Below are 20,775 nucleotides of genomic sequence, written 5' to 3'. Positions count from 1 at the left end.
ATTAAAATGGGCAAACTAAATAACTAAGCCTAAGTACAAACTCATTAATTTTTATCTGACAAAGGACACATGAAATGCTGGAGTGAATTTTTATAAGTATTTGAGAATGACATTTTAACTCCGTTTTTGTAGGGGAACCTTGAGTAGATGCCCCCTTGCATATATGCCTTTTGGACATAGATCCAAAAAACGGTGCCTAAAAACCAGGGGGGTGGTAAAGTCCAACACTTTTAGGGCATATGCTTCTGAAGTGGAATGCAGAACCCCACCTGTCTAGGCTCCCTGTACAATGCAGGGGGAGAGTTAAAGCATCTAGCAGGGTCTAAAACCTGTACGCAGGTCTCAGAACAGGATCTAAAAACCTGCATGCAGAGCAGGGAGCTGTGTGATGTCAATGAGACCAGTGTGGACCTGCCTAAAGCTAATAGGAAATGCTTACATAGAGGAAAGCTCTGTAGGCCAGGGGTCCTCAACCTTCTTTCTTCAACCTAGCATGCTATAAAAATGCCATGGCCCACTTGCATGGTCCCAATAACTGTTTTTCTGCATATCCAGTAGATTAAAAGCTGTATTAAATTGATAATTATCCAGTTAAACATACACTTAAGAGAAGGAAGGTATTTTACAGACAATTTTAGTACTTGATACTGTTTAAGAATATCGTTATTTGTTATTTATATTATAGTATTATCTACAGGACCAAACTGAGACCAGAAGCCCCATATGCTAGGCATGTGCACCTACTAATGTGTGAACACATGTAACAACTGACTCATGCCCAAACGTCACTAATTGTTACCTCCCCACAGGTAAGTCTATGGGAGCATTGGCGAGGTGGGAGAGGAGCTCCACCCACCCCATATAGACCCACACTCCTTGCTTTCCTTTTCATCTCAAAGGTTCCACATTGAGAAAAAGCTCCAGATAAGTAAAAACAGGACAACATCATCTCAATGCTGCTGAGACAGAAGACTAGTGCCTCTGAACACAATTTCTCTGTCTTCTCCCTTTTTCTCCATTAGGGTTAAATCATACCAGCACTCCTCTGCCAACCAAAAGGGCTTCTACCTGAGCTCAAAACCAAAAAACTCTGCTGCCAGAATGGGACTATTCAATGGCTGGACCAAACTGCATGTAAATTCTTATGAAGAAGTTCTGAAGAAGCTCCAGTCTTCTGCTTATCAAGAAGCTCCTGTCTTAGGGACTTAAGTAGCCACAGAAAGTTAGGTGCCCATTTTCAACTGAATTTCAGTAGGATTCAGGCACCGAATACTATTCCTCTCTTTCACAAATTATTAGTCAAGGATCTTCAAGCATAGTAGCAACAGTGATTGAGACGCTTAAAATACAGCACTCACTATTTTTCTATTGTAACAACATCCTGTTATTCATATCCTTCATTCATATGCACAACAGCACTGCCTGGGCTGATGATTCTGAAGTCCACCATTCAGTGAAAATGCTTACCTTCTGACATTGGATTATAGTCTTCTCCAGAAGTGGCTGACCCATCCTTAGTGTGTATTCTTACAACTGATATTTTGGAGCTGTCTCCCAAACGTAAAACAGGGATCTTTACAACCACAATCTCTCCAGGCTCCTGAGGCTCTTGAATGCTGTATTTGATTTCAGAAAACTTAATCACTGGTTCTGCAAAGAAATTGGGGGTAGGGAGAAAAATCTCTCTCACTGGATCCAGTAAAATATAATACATGGACTTTCAAAAGACATTCCAATGGAGGTAAGTGGGCCAAAACAAAGCTAAAAAAATCTAACAAAAGAAATAGCTGGACATTTCCCAGGATTTATCTGCTGGTATGTTTACTAAGGCAAAATAAATTCTAATGGAATTATTCTGAAAAGTCTTTTTGTATCCTTCTCAAAAAAAGAGAAAGAGAATAACTTACTATGGTTTTAGTTCAAGATAGATTTTTAAGAGGAGATATGACCTGTTGTTAGGCAGGTGGTTATTTGCAAATGCTGTTTATTCTGCTCCCTAGTCATGAAAGGAGGTTGTAAACCTAAACAGGTGTCTTACTTTGATGGAAAGCAAGGCAGAATCCTATTTCATTTTGTGTGTCCCAATAGCAGTTTTCTGCCTGTGTAACTGGCATTTTTCACACTTCAGTGGAATCTGCAATTCTTTTGCCCTTGCGGTGTGGACAGGTAAGTGTCTACATAGCTACTGTGCAGGTTCAGTTAGATATGCACTAGCTTGGCAGGTATGGGGTTCCACCCATGTGTACACTGGGTGAGTGTAAATCACAGAATAAAGTCTAGCAAAAACCCATGGGGAAAGGAGGAGGAAGTGACAGCACCAACAGGGCCTGCCCCTATTTTATCATAAATAGCTGAGTGGGTAGGTACTCACCCAGGAAACAAAAGACCAAGGTTCTAGGCACTGCTAACGCAGCAGGGGTTGGAACGTGCATTTCTCCAACTTTAGGAGACACAGGGCATGTCTACACATGCAATTAATGCACCTGAATATTACATGCAGAAAATTCAGGCACATTAAACTGTGGCCCCACACACATCTGAATGTGCGCCTGCCAGGCCTGGAAGGCCACTTCAGGCTTAACACCAGGAAAAACTCCTTCACAGTCAGGGTGACCAGACTGTGGAATAAACTCCCTCCAGAGGTGGTGCAGTCTCCTACCTTGGAGGTTTTCAAGAGGAGACTGGACAGTCACCTTGCTGGGGTCACTTGACCCCAGTTGTCTTCCTGCCTAGAGCGGGGGGAGCTGGACCCGATGATCTGCAAGCCCCTAACAATCTATGGATCTATGAAATGCATCCCAATCTCTGCATGGCTGGAAGGCAGCATCTTGCTGAACTGGGACAGCTCTTCCCTCTCTCTGTGGCCCTCTGCTGCCTAGGCTGACTAGGAGCAATTTGCTCCTGGTCAGTGTCTACGTATGTGCTTCAGTGCATTAAAGTTCTAGTACCTGTATCTACAGATACTAGAAAAAGACACATTAGACGAATCTACTGCAGAGTAGCTACTGTGCGCATGTAGATAGTGTTGCTTTACTGCACATTTGATTAGTCTAATGTGCAGTATAGCATCTTGTGTAGACACCCCTCCGTGCTCTAACCAAAAGGCCAAAACTTAGGAATTATCTGTGCAGAGAGTAGAACTGAAAATTGTTTGTGTGTGTCAAAAAAGCTACTTACATAGCTGAAAAACTGGTATTTGGGTGCATACAGTGGAATAGGATTTTGCCCCATCCCACAGAAGTCTCTCCTTATCCCTGCAAGTTTAGGAATTTGCTTTGAAAGTCTAGCTCAACAAATCTACAGTTCTTTCAATTTGATCCTGTTTGGATCTCTCTTATTAGTATAACATCCCATTATGCAAAACAACAAGTAGTTTTGGAATAATACTGGAGAAGGTCAAGTCAAGATTATTCACCCTGTCTCAGTATATGGTAACAGAGACATTCAGTGAAATGAGAGGTGATAAATTCAAAACTAACAGAAGTAGATACTTCATAAAATGCAATATTTATGTGTGTGGAATTCATTGCAAACAATTCAATAAAGGGATTACATACTTATAAGGATTGCTATAGAATTCAGAGTTGTAACGGCAAGTATTAAAAACAAGCACACAAGAGGGTCTAAATATTTTGCTTCAAAGCATAAACCATTGTTTAACTACTAGGGTCAGAGGAAACTTCCCCTGCGAATAGGTCATTTAATGATTGTTCATTGCAGGTTTTTTTGCAATTAAAATAGAAATACTATGTATTACAGGCTGGTCCTTTTGCACTTTCCTTTGAACCATTTGGTACCGGCCACTGATAAGGTTGCACAACACTTGCTCAAATGTCTGTATTTGAACACAAAGACACTTAAAAACTCACTGTCTTCTTCATCCTTTATCCTGACCGAGATCTCTTTCTGCTCTCCAACAGAGGCACCAAATATGGAGTTGCTTTTTGGTGTTCCAAGCACTAATCTGAATTCCTCCTCCTCTTCATAAATGGCATCATCTTCTAGCATTACCACACAGAGCTTCTCAATCTCTCCTATAGACAGGAGACATGTATGTATTGGATAATGTAATGGTACCACAGACAATGGGATAAAAGTCAAACACGCTCCCTAAGGCGCTCTTTCTCTCTCTCTCTCTCTATATATATATATAATCTCAGGGAAGTGGAAACAAAGAATTTAGTAATACTTTTCTCTTGTATTTTATTCAAATCTCACACAGCACAGTTAAGTGTTAATATTCATAATAATTGGATAAACACAACTGGGAAAATTTCTGAACCATTGGGAGAAGAGATGCAGGCTACAACGAAGGGGCCCCTCCCTTCCAATGTAGCATCCACCTCACTGAGCCCCACACTCACAAGTTAATCCTCGTTTCTCCACATAATTCTCCTCTCCTGGCTTCCTCTCAGGCCAGTTTCAAGAGGGGTGATGAAAGGCCTGGGAAATTTGCTAAAAAGCAGGAGACAAGTTCAAACTCCTCTTAGGCAAGGGGAGCCTAGAACCTAGAAATGCTAGGCTCCTGAGCCCTACATGGTTGCTTGGGCACCACACAATTGCACTAATAAATGGAAGTGCCCTCCTCTGTTTTACTTCTTGTAGGCAAGTTTGCAGGGCAATTCTATTTCAACACAGGGCAAAATAGAAGTCCACACTATACTAAGTGCCAAAAATTGCAACCACGAGTGCCATTTAAGATTACAGACAGAAGAGCAGCTCCCTGTTACAACTCAGTGTAGCTTTGTAGGAAACACTGTAAGTTGCAATGATCCCTTGGGTCAAAAGGAAGTTCTCTTTTCAGTCTGGGAGCTGAGGATTCCAGCTGCTTGCTGCGAGCCTGAAGCCCGGCCTCTGTAATAACACCACTGCCCCATGGACATGGGCGACTGGTACTTCCTGAGTCAGTGACTGGGGCAGGGGTCCCCGCAGCTGATTGTGCTGACCAGGGTTGGGGGGAGGGACTTATGTGGCACTTCCGGGTTGGCACAATTGGCTGCGGGGGGACCCCCCCACCCCCAGTCAGCACAATCAGGCGCAGGGGGACCATGGGGATTGCTTCTCCTGGTGCCCCCAATCCCCAGCCAGCACTCTCGGAGGGGACACCAGAGGTCTTGCCTGCCCCCCCGCCCATTGCCTAAGCTGGGAATGCTGGCTGTCAGGGGGTGTGCCAATGCTCTCAGTGGGTGCATGTGCACCCCCTACACTTCGCCACTGCCCACAGACACAAATTAGAGGACACACTACATTTTGGAAGGTGTTCATCTGAATTCAATGAAAGTTCAGATTTTCATGGGATCAGGCCCTTTTAAAGAAGACTACAGCCATGCACTTCTGTTTAGTCATAGCTGTAGACCACTTTCTGGGGCCAGATCAGGGAAAAATTGTCACTTCTGTCTGTACCTTAAGTGCATAAAGCAAAATGGGATTTATTTTCAGGTATTTAAGTATTTGTTTACACCTTGTCAAATAATCACTGATGTGCACCTGTTAGGAGGATCAAATCTCTGCTACTTTTCTTTACATACATTAAATATACACACATGTTTATGTATGTATATATGCATATACATCTTTATGTTTATACATAAAACATACATATATACAAACACATATGTGCATACATAGACACACACATATATAAATATACATGTAGAGTGCATTAGAAGCACAGCAAGTAATTCATAGATATAGTCTGATTTTCCCCTCATTCTTCATTTTTAGCTACAACATTTAAAAATGCCAAAGTGTTAGTCACACTAACACTACCATTTGCTGAAAGTCCACATTGCTGTTTCCTCATCTAAAAAAATACCAAGTTATTATTATTTATATTGTAGTCCCAAGATGTCCTAGGAGTTTGGCTTTTGATACTCAGCAGCACTATATTTTGCTGAAAAGCACTGAAGGTATTATTTTCTTTTAAGTAATTTCAATTCTCACTGAAAAGCTCTTACCTGGAAGAAATGTGATTACAGAGTCATCAGTGTTTGGCCTCTCCTCATAATCCATCATCACTTGGGCAGAACCCTGGCGAGTGTAACAACGGACTGTAGATTTATGATTAATATCACCACTCCGATAAATGGGCACCATCAATTGTCTGTCTTTTTCATTTACTGTGTACTCTGGTTCCTTGAACTGGACTTTGGGCACTGCAAATAGAAGGGTTTTATACATTACGCCATAGTCTATATGATGAAAATGCCCATGGTATATGGAGAAAGGGTGTTAATTAAATTCAGGAACAGAAGCATAAGGCATGAATCTACTTCCTCTGCTGACCTTTTATAGTAACCAAAAGAGGATTCAAATCTACCTATACTTTTTAAACAATACAGATGTTAAAATATTTTTACAATCCTATGCAATCAACTGCTATATTGATCACAGTAACTGAAGAATTGGTGAGTTTTGATTAAATGGTATATGATTTCTTTCTGTGGGTATTTTTTTTCTGCCTGGGTACTAAGGGGTCTTTTCTAGACTCAATGCATAGAATATTTGTGTGCGTAATTCTTATTAGGGCAAAGTAAATATTCCACTAGAAACTGCTGTTAACTTCAGTAAGTGAAACTTCAACAGAATTCTCAATTCTACAGTTAGAGAGCAATTCAGTATAACGGAATTCATTTGCAGAAACTTGAGACCACTAAAAATTAAATCTGTCTACTTATCAAATAACTAAGATTCTGCAAGGCTTTGTGCTGGTTGTTAAATATTTTATGAATTTTCCATTTATTACTTGATTATGAACAAAGCAAGTCAGACAATGAGCACTGTTCTTATTCCTTTAGCCAAAAAGATAATAATAAAAGCCACTTGTGATACATATAAGATACATATTAAGATTTGAACAACCACACGAGAAACTTAAACTTCCTTGGATTTGGTAGCTCAAAGTTATGTGTATGTACGTGAAGAACTTTCAATCTAAGGAAACTTTCAATCTGTTTGTACTAACAGCCTCCATACCACTGATGTGAATATTCATATAAATAGACAGATTCACTCATGTGCCTCAGGCCTTAGCTAACACAATTACAGCTCATGAGGAATCTACTTATCCAGAACTAACCATTTACAGACATAGAGTGAGGCAGCAAATGCACCGGTGAAAGCGATAACCTACCTGTTCCAACTTTGTACATCATTTTCTTTTACTAGGTCAAAACCCCTAAAATGTAATTATAAAAATTACCTGCAATACATAATTATATGTTAAATAGCTCACACTGTTATCAGAAGAGCTCCTTTATCTTGTGTGTGCACGTTATGTACTAATACCAGAAAAGGTTTCTCTGTTACACTTACAGTCAGTAACAGTGTCATTGATAAAGATGGTAGTCTTGCTAGGCTCCCCAAGCGCTGCATTCACAGGCATACGGAGAACTAGTTCAAACTTCTCTGGACCTTCCAGCACTGGTTGTCCCAGATCGTCCAGGATGGTCACTCGGAGAGTCTGCATGTCGACTCCAGGAGCAAAATCCAGGTTACGGCTGATACCCACATAATCAACTCCAGCTGTTTGGGAAGCAAAAAGAATTTAGCTGTTCATTCTCATGTATTAAGATTTTATGGGGTATTTCTGGAATGTTTTAAAAAAAAAAATCAAGAAAAACTGGCTTTTACTTTAGAAAGCTGCTTTTTTGCCACTTGAAACATGAAATTAGCAAAAAGACCATAAAAGGCTCAATTAATTGAGTCTGCTCTGATGCACTGTAATTACAGTGTGCTGGAGGAGTCTCGATGCACATGTAAAGGCACCGTAAGAATTTGGCAAATACACTGAGCATCATGCACTATTTCAGCTCTATATTTTCTCACCTACAACACACCCCCAAATAATGTGCCTTATTTTGGGATGTAGAAAAAAGATTTCTCCAGAGCCATAGCTGACTTTGTGGCATAGAGTAAGTCTTTCCGGAATCAGGAGTAGTCTGAAAACCAGATTGTCTCCTGGGACAACACACTTCCTGGACACTCTATGGCCCCCCGGAAGTCACTAGGTTAAGCCCCAGACCTATGCAAGGGCAGTAGCAAAGGTTCTTTATACAGCTCTTTATATACATTCCTATAAAATAAGGTGTTGTTTCCAAATCACAACCCTCATCAAGATACCACCAGTAGCTCACTTGCCACTTCAGGCATAGGCTCCAGTACTCAGCCAACACCTATGGCTATGAGAGGGTTAACAAAGACTTTGCTCTTTCTGCTTGCTGAGCCAGACACAAGCAGCAGCTATCTTGGCTGCAGTATGGCACTCACAGGGTGCGTCTACACATGAACTTAATGCAAAATAATAAACTGCAGAATACTTTGTGCCAGAGTTTATTGCTCCCAAGCACCACATTTACATGTGCCTCTGGGACTACAGCATGTTGAGCTGGGTAGGAGCAGCCATGCTTGGCAAGGGGACCCCAGGGGCCAGGAGGCCAGTTTGAAGCTGTTCTGACCCAGCTCAATATGCTGTGGAAGGGCTGGCTAGTGTGGAGTTAGCCAGCAGGCAGCCCCTGTACTGAAGCACCCTCATTCCCTAGCCATCCCTAGGGACGACACATGCGTTTCTGTACAGTAACACCACCATAGGATAGTACTTATGTATACAAGTCCTATCCTATGGAGGAGTTAATTTACTGCAGCTTAATAGGGTTGCACGTACAGATGCTGAGAATTAACTGAGGAGCTAATTAGGCAATTCCATAGCAAATGTCTTGTGTAGATGTGTCTATAATTTCTCTAGGTGTGCTTCTTTTCCAGCGAACAAAACAACTTCCCACTTAACAAATGCGCCCCAATTTGGGAGGGGGTGCTTTTTGGGTGGGGATGGAGTTCATATTGCATGCAAGAAAATATGGTATTTAGTGATCATAGGCAGTTTACATATAACTTTACAATGTACAGTTACAAAAAGAAAGTAACAGACTGCGAGTATCTACAAATGAGCTGAAACAGATCTGTGAAAGTCCTTCTGCTTTACAATGGCAGGAGTATACCCCCAACCTCATCATGCAGTCAACACAGCAAGTCAGCATTAAAGTGACTTCAGTGTTGATTCAAGCACTGGAATGATAAACTATGGGGACAGACACTTGCTTTTTATATATAAGCAGTAAAGCCATTAAGCCTTGACTAGAAGATTTCCCCTGATGGTATTTACAGTTACCTTTCTAAGCATCTCCCGTTGCCTAATTGATCCTTATTATAGGTCTGTAGCTTTTTGCTACTTAATCAAAATGTTCTTCCCACACTGCATGTAATGTGCTATTTATCACCTTTGAGTAATGATAGCAACTGTTTTCCTCCTCCTCCAAAGCAGAACATCATGTATTTGCCAAAAAAATCTCTTGCTTCAGCTTTTTTGTACACTGTTGTTAGAAGACACAGGCTCCAAGTTTGGGCAGAATCTAACCTGTCTTCTTCTGTCAACTTTTTACTTGCATTCACATGTGTATTTGGAGCCTCACACCCTGATGTATCACAATCACAGAAAATTACATATTATTGCAACTCTGTTTTTCATATCTATTGTAGGTACCAGTCCTTGGCTTTGTAAAATATTGTTTTCATTTTTTAAATTATAAACAGCACAAAAATGAATGTAAACATTTCCATGGCAAACCTGTAATGCTGGGGCATCTCATATATCCAAAAAAATTCTATCAAACTTTACAAATAATTAAAAACTAAGACAAATTTAAGTGCGTTTTCCCTCTCGCAACCCCCCTGCCATGAAACAGTAAATGCCTCAAAATATGGGTTTGGAATAGAACTACCTCTTAATCCATAAACATGAGTGTAACATTATTTAATTATTTTATACCAGCCCAGATGCCTACAAGAATGTGACAGCAATGAAGGTTTTCATTTGTTCCCATCTTAACATTTATACTACTTGTCTTGTTTGGTTTTCTAGTCGATTTCTAATATCCAAATGCTATTTTCCCTTTTTCTCTTATATAAATATTTTAAATGACTTAATTATATGCCTTTCAATATTAAGTTACATTTCTATTTAATACCTTTTTCTATTTTGCCAACAGCATTGACTATTACATATTTGCTAAAACAAGAAAAGATTGGTTTGAGTTTGATTAATCTGAATTTCACTGAAGCGTTATTTGTTCCTTGCCTGCATATTATTAATTTATATATGCAGGAGTAGACAATGTTTAATTAATTTTGTTTCCCTTATACAAAGTAGTTGCTACAACTGCTCCTTGAATTTAATATGACAACCAGTAATTTACCAGTAAATTTAACTGACACCCCTATAAAACCCTAGATTACCCAAATATTTCTCAAATGGTTTATCCCTTGACCATTTCTGCAAAGTAATTTTTTGTGGTGTTACCATAATATCTGGATGGGAAACAGGAAAGAGTCCAGCAGTTCTGGCTCTCAGAGCCAGGAGAGATCCAGTTTATGTTGGCAGATGTCATGAACCCCACCAAATTTGGGGGGTTCTTGGGATGACTTGAATGCTTTCTTGTGTTTTTTACTGATATGCCATAAGTGGTCTCACTGGAATGCCAATGTTATGCTATATCCATTTATGTCACTTTTACCATTGTATTGATTATGTTATGCCTTCTGTATATATCTTTATAGTTTTGGTTATGGTTCAGTCAAAGGAACTGAAGGATGTATATTTCAGGAAAAGAGAGTAGACTTAACTGCTAAATATCTTTTGTCATTGTGTTCCAGGGCAAGGACAACTGCCACTTCCAATCACAGGCAGAAAGGGCTACTGGTAGGATGGGTACCCAAGTTGCTTCTACTTTAAAGGGAGAAAACAATGGCCCATTAGCTACAAGTATGTCAGATGTCCCAGGAAGAGATATCTCTAGAAGGTTTTGAGACTCGGGAACAATCAGGACACAACTGATGAGGGAGGGCTGTCTTGGAGGTATTTTAAGGGCTATTTGTGACTTTTGAATTATTCAGCTTGGTGAGAGTCCACATCCTCAGCAGTCATGGCTAGCAGGATCAGCAAGAAGGCCGATTTCTGAAAACACTGGTAGGTCTCTCTGAAGGACTCATTGGTAGTCAGATGAGAGAATAAGAAACTTTACTTGTCTTTTTGTTCTGCCTTAACCTTTTGATAAGTTTCTCTTGCATACTTTTCTTCTATATAATAAATCCTTTTATTGTTTTGTCTCCTTACTGCTTGCCTGTGGTAAGGAGTGATCTTTGGACAAGTAATATTCCAGGGTAACCCATTCTATGGAAAGGAGAACCTACCATTTCTTTCACAACCCAAAGGGAATCCACCTAGAGCTGGAAGAGATGTTCCTGCTGCAGCTGTGAGGTCAAGCATAAGGGCAGTGGTGCTGAAGCTGGAGGGAAAAAGCAGTCATTCCAGGCCAAACCTTGGTCTGTCCCTGGGAACAAGCACTAGGACAAGCAGGGGAAACTCGGGACTCTGGAGGTATCTTGCAGATGAGTTTGTGACAGCAGGAAAATGTGTTTTTCTTTCAGGTAGGCTGATTCCAAAGTGGTCTGGGACCTAAGCTGTAAACTCAAATAAAATGCAAAGGAATGTACTCAAAGAAGATAGTCAGCTATGCTCTTTCCTCTTGTCTCCCTCAAGATATTTACCATCACTTCAGTCCTTTGTAAACTGAATTTCAGCCAGTTTGCTAACATCCGTAATGCCATATACAAAATGTCAGTGAACAGACTCAAGTACAACCTGTGAGTTAGATGATACAGAAATAATATTTAGTATTATCTATCTACTGAAGATGCAATAGCTTGTATCTTCTCATTAACTCTGATGAGAGCCCCAAATGCTCACTGAATAAGAGGAGTGACAAGAATATATCCTCACAGACATCATTTTTTAAAACATAGATTTTGTAGTAACTTCATGAGGCTTGGGATGTGCAACAGTACATTATTATGTACAGGAACTTATATATAGTACAGAGGTAACAGACTCACTACTGCCTTTGCAAGGGTCTGGAGCCTAGCCTTGCTGCTGTGCTGCCACACCAGAAAGTAATCCACACCATATTTTTTATTTAAAAGTAACTTACCTTCTGCTGATACTGGCTCAGTTTTCCTAGAACGCACAGTGACAGAGGCAGTTTGGGATAGATCAGTTCCAGTTCTCCAGACACGAACCTCCACATAGCCAGCACTTTCATCTACCCGGTATTCAGTGTCACCAAAGTATAAAGCTGGCTCTAAATACACAGAGAAAGAGGGCAGAGGAAAGAAAAAAGGATACCTTTAAAAAAAAATTTCTACTAGCTCCACTTGTGCACATAGAAAAATGTGGACAGATATACCTAACGCTTGCACTCTGCAGGCAGCAAGAACAGTTTACCTGTACACACAGGTTAGGTACAGACATTTAAGAAGCCAGAGGCAGAACCAATCTAAGTTACACAGTTTTCTGTAAGCAGCGTAGTTTAGGTTGGTAGCAAACAGAACACACATTCGCCTTTTGGCAGTGGCGGGGTAGTCCAAATCTTAGACTGGGTTCTGCCATTTTTAAACCAGCTTATGTGTGCTGAACTTCTGTTCCATTATGGGTATAGACCAGTTTTGTGTGCTGAACTTCTGTGATGGGTATAGACTGTTCTCCTGGCCTCGCCATAAGGGCTCTTAGCTGTATGGAAGGCAAGCATCAGAAGCTGTCCTTGTGAAGGATGCTGACAACATAACTGTTTGCATTCTAAATCCTAATACTTGGTTGTGCACAGATACTAAAGAATTGAACATGTGGGTGTTAGAAAATGTGGTAATGTACCTTTGTGTATTGTTTGTCCTCACAAGAATAGGAGGCAGACTATGCTGTGCCCTTAAATGTGAGAGCTTCACATGCCTTTAATGTTTTCAGGTTTCCTTCGGTAACTGAGGTAATTCAATTAAAATATTCTCACTCTTCAATCTAGCTTTTCAACTTAACACCAATCCATATGGACCACTGCAAAACTGCACTGAATGAGTACACAATAGACAAGAATTGCTGGACTGATCCTGCAAAGATATTCCATTTCATTAAAATATGGTAGAAACGTATTTAAATTCACCATAAAGTGCATGAGTGCACGCGTGCATGCATGCACGCATACACACACAAATCAAGTGAAAAACAGTAGCACATGTGGCTTTAAGGTTTAAGAGATTTCTTTTTTTTTTTTTTTTTTCAATTTTGGCAAAGCAAACCATAACATGGAAATGACAGTTGAAAGGTTTAATTTTTCTTCCCTCTGTCTTTCTCCATTGTGACAAACTGACCTTAACTTAATAGGGAATTTTAAAAAAAGGCTTACAATCCAGGTCAGGGAAAAGGTCAACATTGTAATGGGCTCAGTCATTCTTGTTACTTAGCATAAGAGATGAAACATCACAAGACTCTCTCAAACTAACACTAATTTAGCAGCTCTTAGCAAATTACCTTGGTCTATGGAGGAGGCAGATGTCCTCTTATTACCAACCAAAAAGCATGAAGTGGGGATGTACAGTAGGGATACTATGTACTACAGGCAGGAGCAATACAAAATGTCACCTACTTCTGCCTTCTAAAGCAGTGGTCTCTGAAGTGGGGTGCATGCACCCCAGGGCGTGCACAAGATGATTCACTGGGGTGTGGGAAGAAAATACTAGAACTTCTATTTCTATAAATATACATATATTGGGGGTGCATGCTCAAAAAATTTTTACTGATAGGGGTGCACAATCAAAAAAGTTTGGAGACCACTGTTCTAAAAGATAGGTGCTTTTGTTGTAAATCAGTGTGATACTCTTTTCCTATGCTATCATAGTTACGCTCGATGTAGGGATGCATGTTATATCACAGTAACATTATTTTAGCACAGTATCTTATTCATCACAACTACTTTAGCTATGCAGAAACTTAGGTTCCTCAATGGTGTTTTGGCATTTTGCATTTAATAGTCATTGAATAAAACAGATTGATAGCAGTGGGAGAGCCTCTGGCCCATTAAGGGGTAGGAACAGGGATAAGCCTAAAAGCTACAGCCACCTTCTTTCTAGGAGAGTACCTAGCTCCCTGAGCCACATTTCTGGCCTGTTCTCCTTCTTGGCCCAGTGTGTCAACTTCAACAGAAGATGGAGGCTCTTGGCAATGCCTAGCGGTAAAATCACTTTACTGGGAAGCAAAGGTGTGTATGTTCAAAACCCTACCAGGTAAAGTGGGTTCAGAACCACAGTTTCCCAATCCTCAGGCAAGTTCCCTAACCACCAGGGTACTAGACTAGACACTGGAAGGGCTCCTTCTCCATGTTTTTGTTTTGTGTCTTACACACAGCTGCTCACCTTCCCAAAGGGAACAGGATCTAAAAATTTGCCTAAGTGGCCAAAAACACCATTTATGCAGCCAAGTTAAGCATCTGAAATTGGAGTTGGGTCTTTGCACACATGCACACACATGCCTGGTCTACATCCAAACATTTGCCACCCAAGCTGTCATGCATCTTTATGTACTTGTAACTGTATCAAATCAGCGAGCTGTGAATTTTTGTATTATTTTACTGCCAGAGTAAATCCTAATAATCACAAGAGACATTGCTGCTATGGAAAAGATCAAGCACCATGGCAGATATTATCAGGGAAGGCACATATGTTCTAAGGGTGTTTTATTATTATTTATTTCCAGCCTTCTGCTAGATTACACTTAAACAGAAAAAATAAGCTGTTCATTAACAGTTTATCCAACACAAAGGCTGACAAATCATGAACATTTTTCAGACAGAAAAATCATAAGAGCGATCTTGGTATGAAGCTATGGACAAGACTAGAGTTTGAGCTGGGTTAATTTTTTTTTCTAAAACATTCATTTACACATTTAAAAAATATTTCGTTTCAGGCCAAACAACACACTTAGGCTTGGGACAGACATTTAAAATGCCTGAGCCCAAATTGATTCAATGTTTGCAGGTTAGTCTAACCTGGCTAGGCTAAACTGGTTTGTAATTGCACACACATCCCCTCTGGACTGAAGAAATGCTGGCACATGCCTAGCTAAGGCTAGAAGCTGGGGAGCATGAGAGCAGCCCTCTCTTCCCGTCTACAGTGCTGAGCTGAGGGGAATGTGGCCAGGTACCAGCAGGAGACTCTGATTAGGGAGGGGTTCCCCCCACTCTCCTGAGCAGCCCAGCAAGGAGTTGCTAGCACAGTGTTTATCACCCCTAACTCAGAGTTCATTAGCTTATTAAGACAACAGACTCTCTCATTAGTTCAAGCTCTTCTTAAACAGCTTTTCCAAGAAAGCAACGGTGGGACATTACCAGCTACCTGTTGATTAGCTCCAAAAAGCCCTAATCCAACACTGTCCTGTCTGACTTAGTCATCTCCCACAGAGCTGACTGTAGCCGGCATGTGGTATGCTGAGAGGTGTCTGTGTAAGGCAGAGGGGAGGGGCTAATCCCTGCTTCAGCAGGCAGTGGTAAGGCGGAGAGAGGGAGCAGAATAAAACCAGGCAGACACCCCATACGTGCAGTCTCTGCTGGAGCTCCAGTGTGGGAGGAGAGGAGAGGGGCTAGCCCAGCTCTGTGGAGCAGGGAGCCCCACCCAGTACAGAGACCATGCTGGGATGTTGGGGGACTTGAATTTAACTTAAACCAGGAAAGGGTCTGGGACAGACATTGAATAAACTGGGTTGACCCAAATCAGTTAAGTCTGATACTACATTCAACCAGGTTCAGTGGCAACACTTAGGGGGTACATGTGCAGCCCCTGAGAGTGCCGGTGCACACCCATCAGGCTCCTCCCTGCTCAGGCAATGGGGTGGAGGGGGAAGGCAGGAGCGCTGATGCCCCCCCCGCAAGTGCAGGCTGAAGTGTGCAAGCTCCGGATGCAGGCCACGGCTGCTTCTGGAAGCCCCGCAGCTACTTCCGGGAGTAGTGTGGCTGCTATCAGGAGTAGTGCAGCCACTCACTGGTTGGTACATTTTGTTGCAGGGGGGACTCCACCCAGTTGGTGAGATCGGCCATGGGGGGCCCCCACCCCCAGTTGGTGCAATTGGTCCCCCTGGTAACTTTGATCAGCCACAGGGGAACCCTCCCCCAGTCACTGGAGAGGGGCACATGCCTCCCCAACTAAGGTGGCACCAGTTGCCCATGACCAGGTTTATCTCAAACCAGTTTTAGTCATTTTGAAACTGGTTTATGTGCGCTGAACTTCTGTTCTGTTACAGGTTTAAACCAGTTTCTGATAACTTTAACCAGTTTATGTGTAATGTCTGTCTGTAGCCTTAGGATCAAAATGATTTTTTTGTGTTTCACCAGAAAGCTCTCTCAAGTTTTCCATTTTTGTTTGATCCAGACTGAATTTTTCTTCTTCCAATTGATTGATTTTATTTTAGGTCAGCTGCTTAATCTCCTAGGACTACAAGGCACTTTTTATGAATAATTAAAATAATATAAATAATGATTTCTTTTCTTTTTCTTCAGAGATCTCCAGACATTCTTAATATTCAAAGTAATCAAATATTTGCTGGACCCCATTCCCCATTCAAATTAAAGAAAAGTCTCTGGAGTCTTCCCTAGTCCCTCAAGAAGTAGAGAAGAGATGGAAGATAAAGTAAATCAATTTTAAAGGTCCCTATTCTCCTCCCATAGGCTGTTAATTACATCCACTAAATTTTTAAACAGATCTGACAAAAAAATAACTCCATCAATCTAGATGTTTAAGTTCTCATTCCTGTTTAGTGATTACATGCAATGAAGTACTACTTAACTGTGCAAAGTATAAAAATAATGTTTTTACTTAGGTCAAAGGAACATCTCAAGTTTTCTCCCCATCACTGGAATCAGAATGTAATTCACTAATTCTGAAGGGACGAAAAATACTTTTCTCAGCAAAGTACAATATAAGTAGTTTCCATTACAATCATTGTATTCATTCAGAGAGTAAAAATTAACAGACTTTGTGACTTGATTGTTCTTGTTCACAAAGCAAATTTGTCACTGGGTAGTATATTTATTATCCAGAAAAGTAGCCAATATGATCTACAATTGTATTCCCTTCTCTCCCACTCCATACAAGCAGAATTGTCCAACATATTGGTTTGAAATTAGTCTAGTTAATTTACTTCATTTACATAAAAAATGGCTTTTAAATACTGTATGTCCATACAATTTCTCATGAAAGGCTAATGGTTTGCAAAGTATGAGCTATAAATTTCTTCAATGTTTTAAGAGATCAGGCCATTTAACTTTACTGCAGTCCAAGATAACTACCCTGAGCTAAACTTTATGTTTTTGTCCTTAATTAATAGGAGAACAACATTTTATTTCTTTAATGCATACGTTGCTTCTACAAACACACAGTGCAATGTCTTGAGAGGTCAATGGAGCTTCCATTGAAAATGAGCGTATAAATTTAGAGGTGGGATTTACTGAAAACATTATGATCAGCTTAATGTATCATCCTCTCTCCTGCATTTTTTCTGTTACATGTATTGCAGGATTGCATTGTCAATTGCCCTGGGAGCTTTGTATGAGCTTGTGCGTATGTAAAATGATGAAGTGATCTAAAAATCAGGACTTCTGGGCCACAATGGAATAATAATGAAAAGGAAAAACCCCCCACTAAAATACCAAATGTGAATTAAGCAAATATCTCTAATATTTGTGGCTATAGTTTTAAAAAAGGACAAGTGATTATGTGACTGTCATCTTAAAATTCAAATGCATTTCATTTTCCTGCGAACAGTATATCCCCCAAAGAATAATTCCTTTACTTATGTATATACTATGTGTCCTCAAAAAAGACAAGGAATTTAGAGTATTTTTAGTATTTTATCCAATTTCTGAATGTCGTAAAAAGGATATACACATTCTCCCAAAAGCATCAGACATAAAAGCAATTAGTCACTAGCCTATAAAATAGACAAGTCCAGATGCCTTAAGGAACATGACACTTGTCATGCCTCAATAATTATAGGAATTTAATCATTTGTCTCTGAAACATAATTCACTCTTGCTATGTGAGTCTAAATATATTGCCAATACACTCTAAAAAGTTGAGCACACAAATAATTGGAGACAAACAGAAGCCTATCTAAAATATTCTTTCGTCTGTCTTGACAACGTGTAACCAATACACTGAAAGCTACATTCCCAGCTACATTCCCAGGTAAAGTCAAATACTTTTCATAAAATTCCTGTGAAGATAGTAAAGAACAAAACAACAAAACAGTAAAGAATCAGCATCAATAAACTTAGATTATGATCTTGGTGACCCTGGCATAGTACAGAGCAGCTCTAAGAAAGAGAATGGCTTCAGAGACCTCACAATTCCCTAATGTCTCTAAAGCAATGTTTCATGAGAAAGTCATTGCAAATAAGAATTGGGTTACAATCCGGCATGGTATATCTTGCAAAAACAATTTAGTTAAATCAGTGTAATATGCCAGTTACCCTGGGACAAGGAAATTGCCACTGAGACAATGCTTTCAGTGACACTTTTTACAAAGCTGGAGATGATGATCAGCACATGGCATAGGCTGTTCTGCCACTTTACCCACTTCATTGTTTGCTGCTGTGTTGAAACTGCCAACTCCCCATTCAGCTCAGGAAGGCATGCAGCACCCTCCTCCACACAGCACTTGGCCTCACTGGGTTATGTGTCATGTTTGCTAATAGCAAAGCACATTGTAATTCTACCTGAGAGCAAAAGGGCCAGATTCTGGCATTTCTGTACTGCTCCTCCAGCGGCACAAAAGGGCACTCTCCTTTTTGGCTACATACAGACCGTCAAAAAAGCCTGAGGCTGAATTGATTCAGTCTTTGCAGGTTAATCTAAGCTGAAGAGTTTGAATCAATAAAAAGTGAAAGTGTGTTCATTTGCTGATTCAGGAAATGCAGGCACATGCCTGCAGTGGTTCAAGCCAGAAGCTGGGGGGCACTAGAGCATGTCTACCAGGCACTCCAAGGCTTTTCCACCCTCCCCCCCACCCATTGCTGCTGGAGTGGAGGTGGCATGGCCAGGCCCCAGCCCATGTTCTGCCTGGGTGGGGCTGGGAGGGGGTGGGTGGGAAGGTAGTAGCATTGAATTCATAAAAGCTTGAACAAAAATAGTTCTCTCTCTGAAAACTATAAACTTAAAATTATAAACACATCCTGGGAGATGTGTTTATTTACTCTTCCTGCTGCCGCCAAGGTCTCTGAGATTTGCAGTCCAGCATCAGAGCAACAGGATTCCACAGGGTTGTTCATCGCTTCCTCTTCCTGCTTCCAGGTGTCTCTGGGATTTGTAGTCCACAGTTGCAGCCAGCACTAAGTTTAGCAGGGCAGGGCAGTGCAGGGCAGCTCCCTACTCAGGGGAAGGTAAATTTAACTCTCGCTTCCTGGCCCCGGACCCCAGCTGGAGTTTGCTTGGCTGAGGCGGGGGGAGCGGGGTGCAGTGAGCCAGCCCTCACTGCTACAGCTAGGGAGCAGAAGGGCAGGGCCAACCCTGCTTTCTGGAGCAGACAGCCTGGCCCAGCCCAGGGCTGAAAAGCATGCTGGGATGCTGGGGTACTCTGAACCAGGAAGGGGTCAAGGACAGAAGTTTCATAAACTGGTTTGACCTAAATCAGTTAAATCCAATACTACATTTAATCAGGTTTATCTTAAACCAGTTTCAGCAATTTTGAACTGCTGGTTTATGTGCACTAAATGTATGTTCTGTTACAGGTTTAAATGACTTAAACTGTTTTATGTGTAACTTTTGTCCCTAGCCTTTGACACAGGAAGATGTGTAAAGGCCATTACAAGACAGGGCCATGTAAAATAGCTCTGGACTAGTTTAGTACTTGTGATAGCTGGCCCAGCAAAGCAACAGCATCTCTTTGCTATAGTTAGAAAGAGCCCGTGATTTGCTTCATCAATTTTTGCTGACACCGGTAGCATTGAGTAAGTTGGCATGGTTTGTCAAGTAAAATTAAATGGATAAAACTTAAAACAATGGTCTTCAAAGAATCACATGACCATTGGACTTGAACCTAAACATTTCTCAAGAAGTGGAGGGTATGTCAACCCCTCATTTCTTCTCTAAGCTCAGCTTTAGTTTGTGCAGTCTTGTCAACCGCCTTTTATGGGGCCACTCTCATTTTAGCTGGTATCCCCATTTTCCAGAGTTGGGTCCATTAATCCTTGTGGAAGCCTAAATTGAAAATCTACTGCTCATGTTCATCCCCAATGACCAGATAACAGAAATTCACTTATTTTCAATGACCATGAATTTTCAAATAAATATTCTTTACATTCAGAAGATGTATTACTATGTTGTGGAAAAATATCTCTATTAAAACATCTTTCATGGCAATATCACTTACACAAGAGAAATACATTACTTCAAATTGTAATAACTGGTATATTTTTGACTCAACACAGTGGGAGGAGAGGGGCAGGAAGGGGAACATAGCCAAAGAGGTTTATCTTGAAATGCACCAGATTAATAAAAAAAAGCAACTCTAACAAAGGAGGTCATTTATGCTTTCTTTTTTTTTGATCCGCTTCTTTCTTTTCTCTTTGCTGGCAGTCCACAAAAGGAACTATCAGTTTAATTACCATCCACTTAACTACATAAAGCAGTATGGCTTCTTAGCTAACTGATAATCCTTACTGATGGCCATCAAATGCAATAAACTATCTATTCATTTAAAATCCATTTCCAGTTTTCAAAGGCTTTAAAGTGTTTGCTCAGGCTGGGTAACGTACCATTCTTTTAACTGTTAAAAAAAAAAATGTCTGGTCCTGAAACTTGTTCTACTTGTGATGCCACTTAGACATACCAGCAAAGAGCTGCTGTGGA

General features: G+C 40.7%; 1 protein-coding gene across 2 annotated transcripts in view; it reads right to left on the bottom strand.

The window, feature by feature from the left end:
* The window catches only part of FREM3 (FRAS1 related extracellular matrix 3), a 132,979-nt gene that overhangs the window by 24,119 nt on the left and 88,085 nt on the right, over window positions 1-20,775 (bottom strand). For both annotated transcript variants that reach the window (XR_016440780.1, XM_090036453.1), the window contains exons 7-11: window positions 12,042-12,191; window positions 7,315-7,524; window positions 5,958-6,155; window positions 3,870-4,034; window positions 1,468-1,650 (exon numbers count right to left, since the gene is read on the bottom strand). Coding sequence is in view for 1 of the 2 variants with exons in the window: in XM_090036453.1 (XP_089892579.1) it covers window positions 1,468-1,650; window positions 3,870-4,034; window positions 5,958-6,155; window positions 7,315-7,524; window positions 12,042-12,191 (906 nt within the window). In the remaining variant the exon portion in view is untranslated. The remainder of the gene's footprint in view (window positions 1-1,467; window positions 1,651-3,869; window positions 4,035-5,957; window positions 6,156-7,314; window positions 7,525-12,041; window positions 12,192-20,775) is intronic.

This window comes from Crocodylus siamensis, chromosome 2 (assembly GCF_052110815.1).
Source record: "Crocodylus siamensis isolate JL-2025a chromosome 2, ASM5211081v1, whole genome shotgun sequence".
In the NCBI taxonomy this organism is placed as follows: domain Eukaryota; kingdom Metazoa; phylum Chordata; order Crocodylia; family Crocodylidae; genus Crocodylus; species Crocodylus siamensis.
The sequence above is the reverse complement of the archived record's forward strand: the minus strand, read 5'-3'. Positions and strand labels throughout refer to the sequence as shown.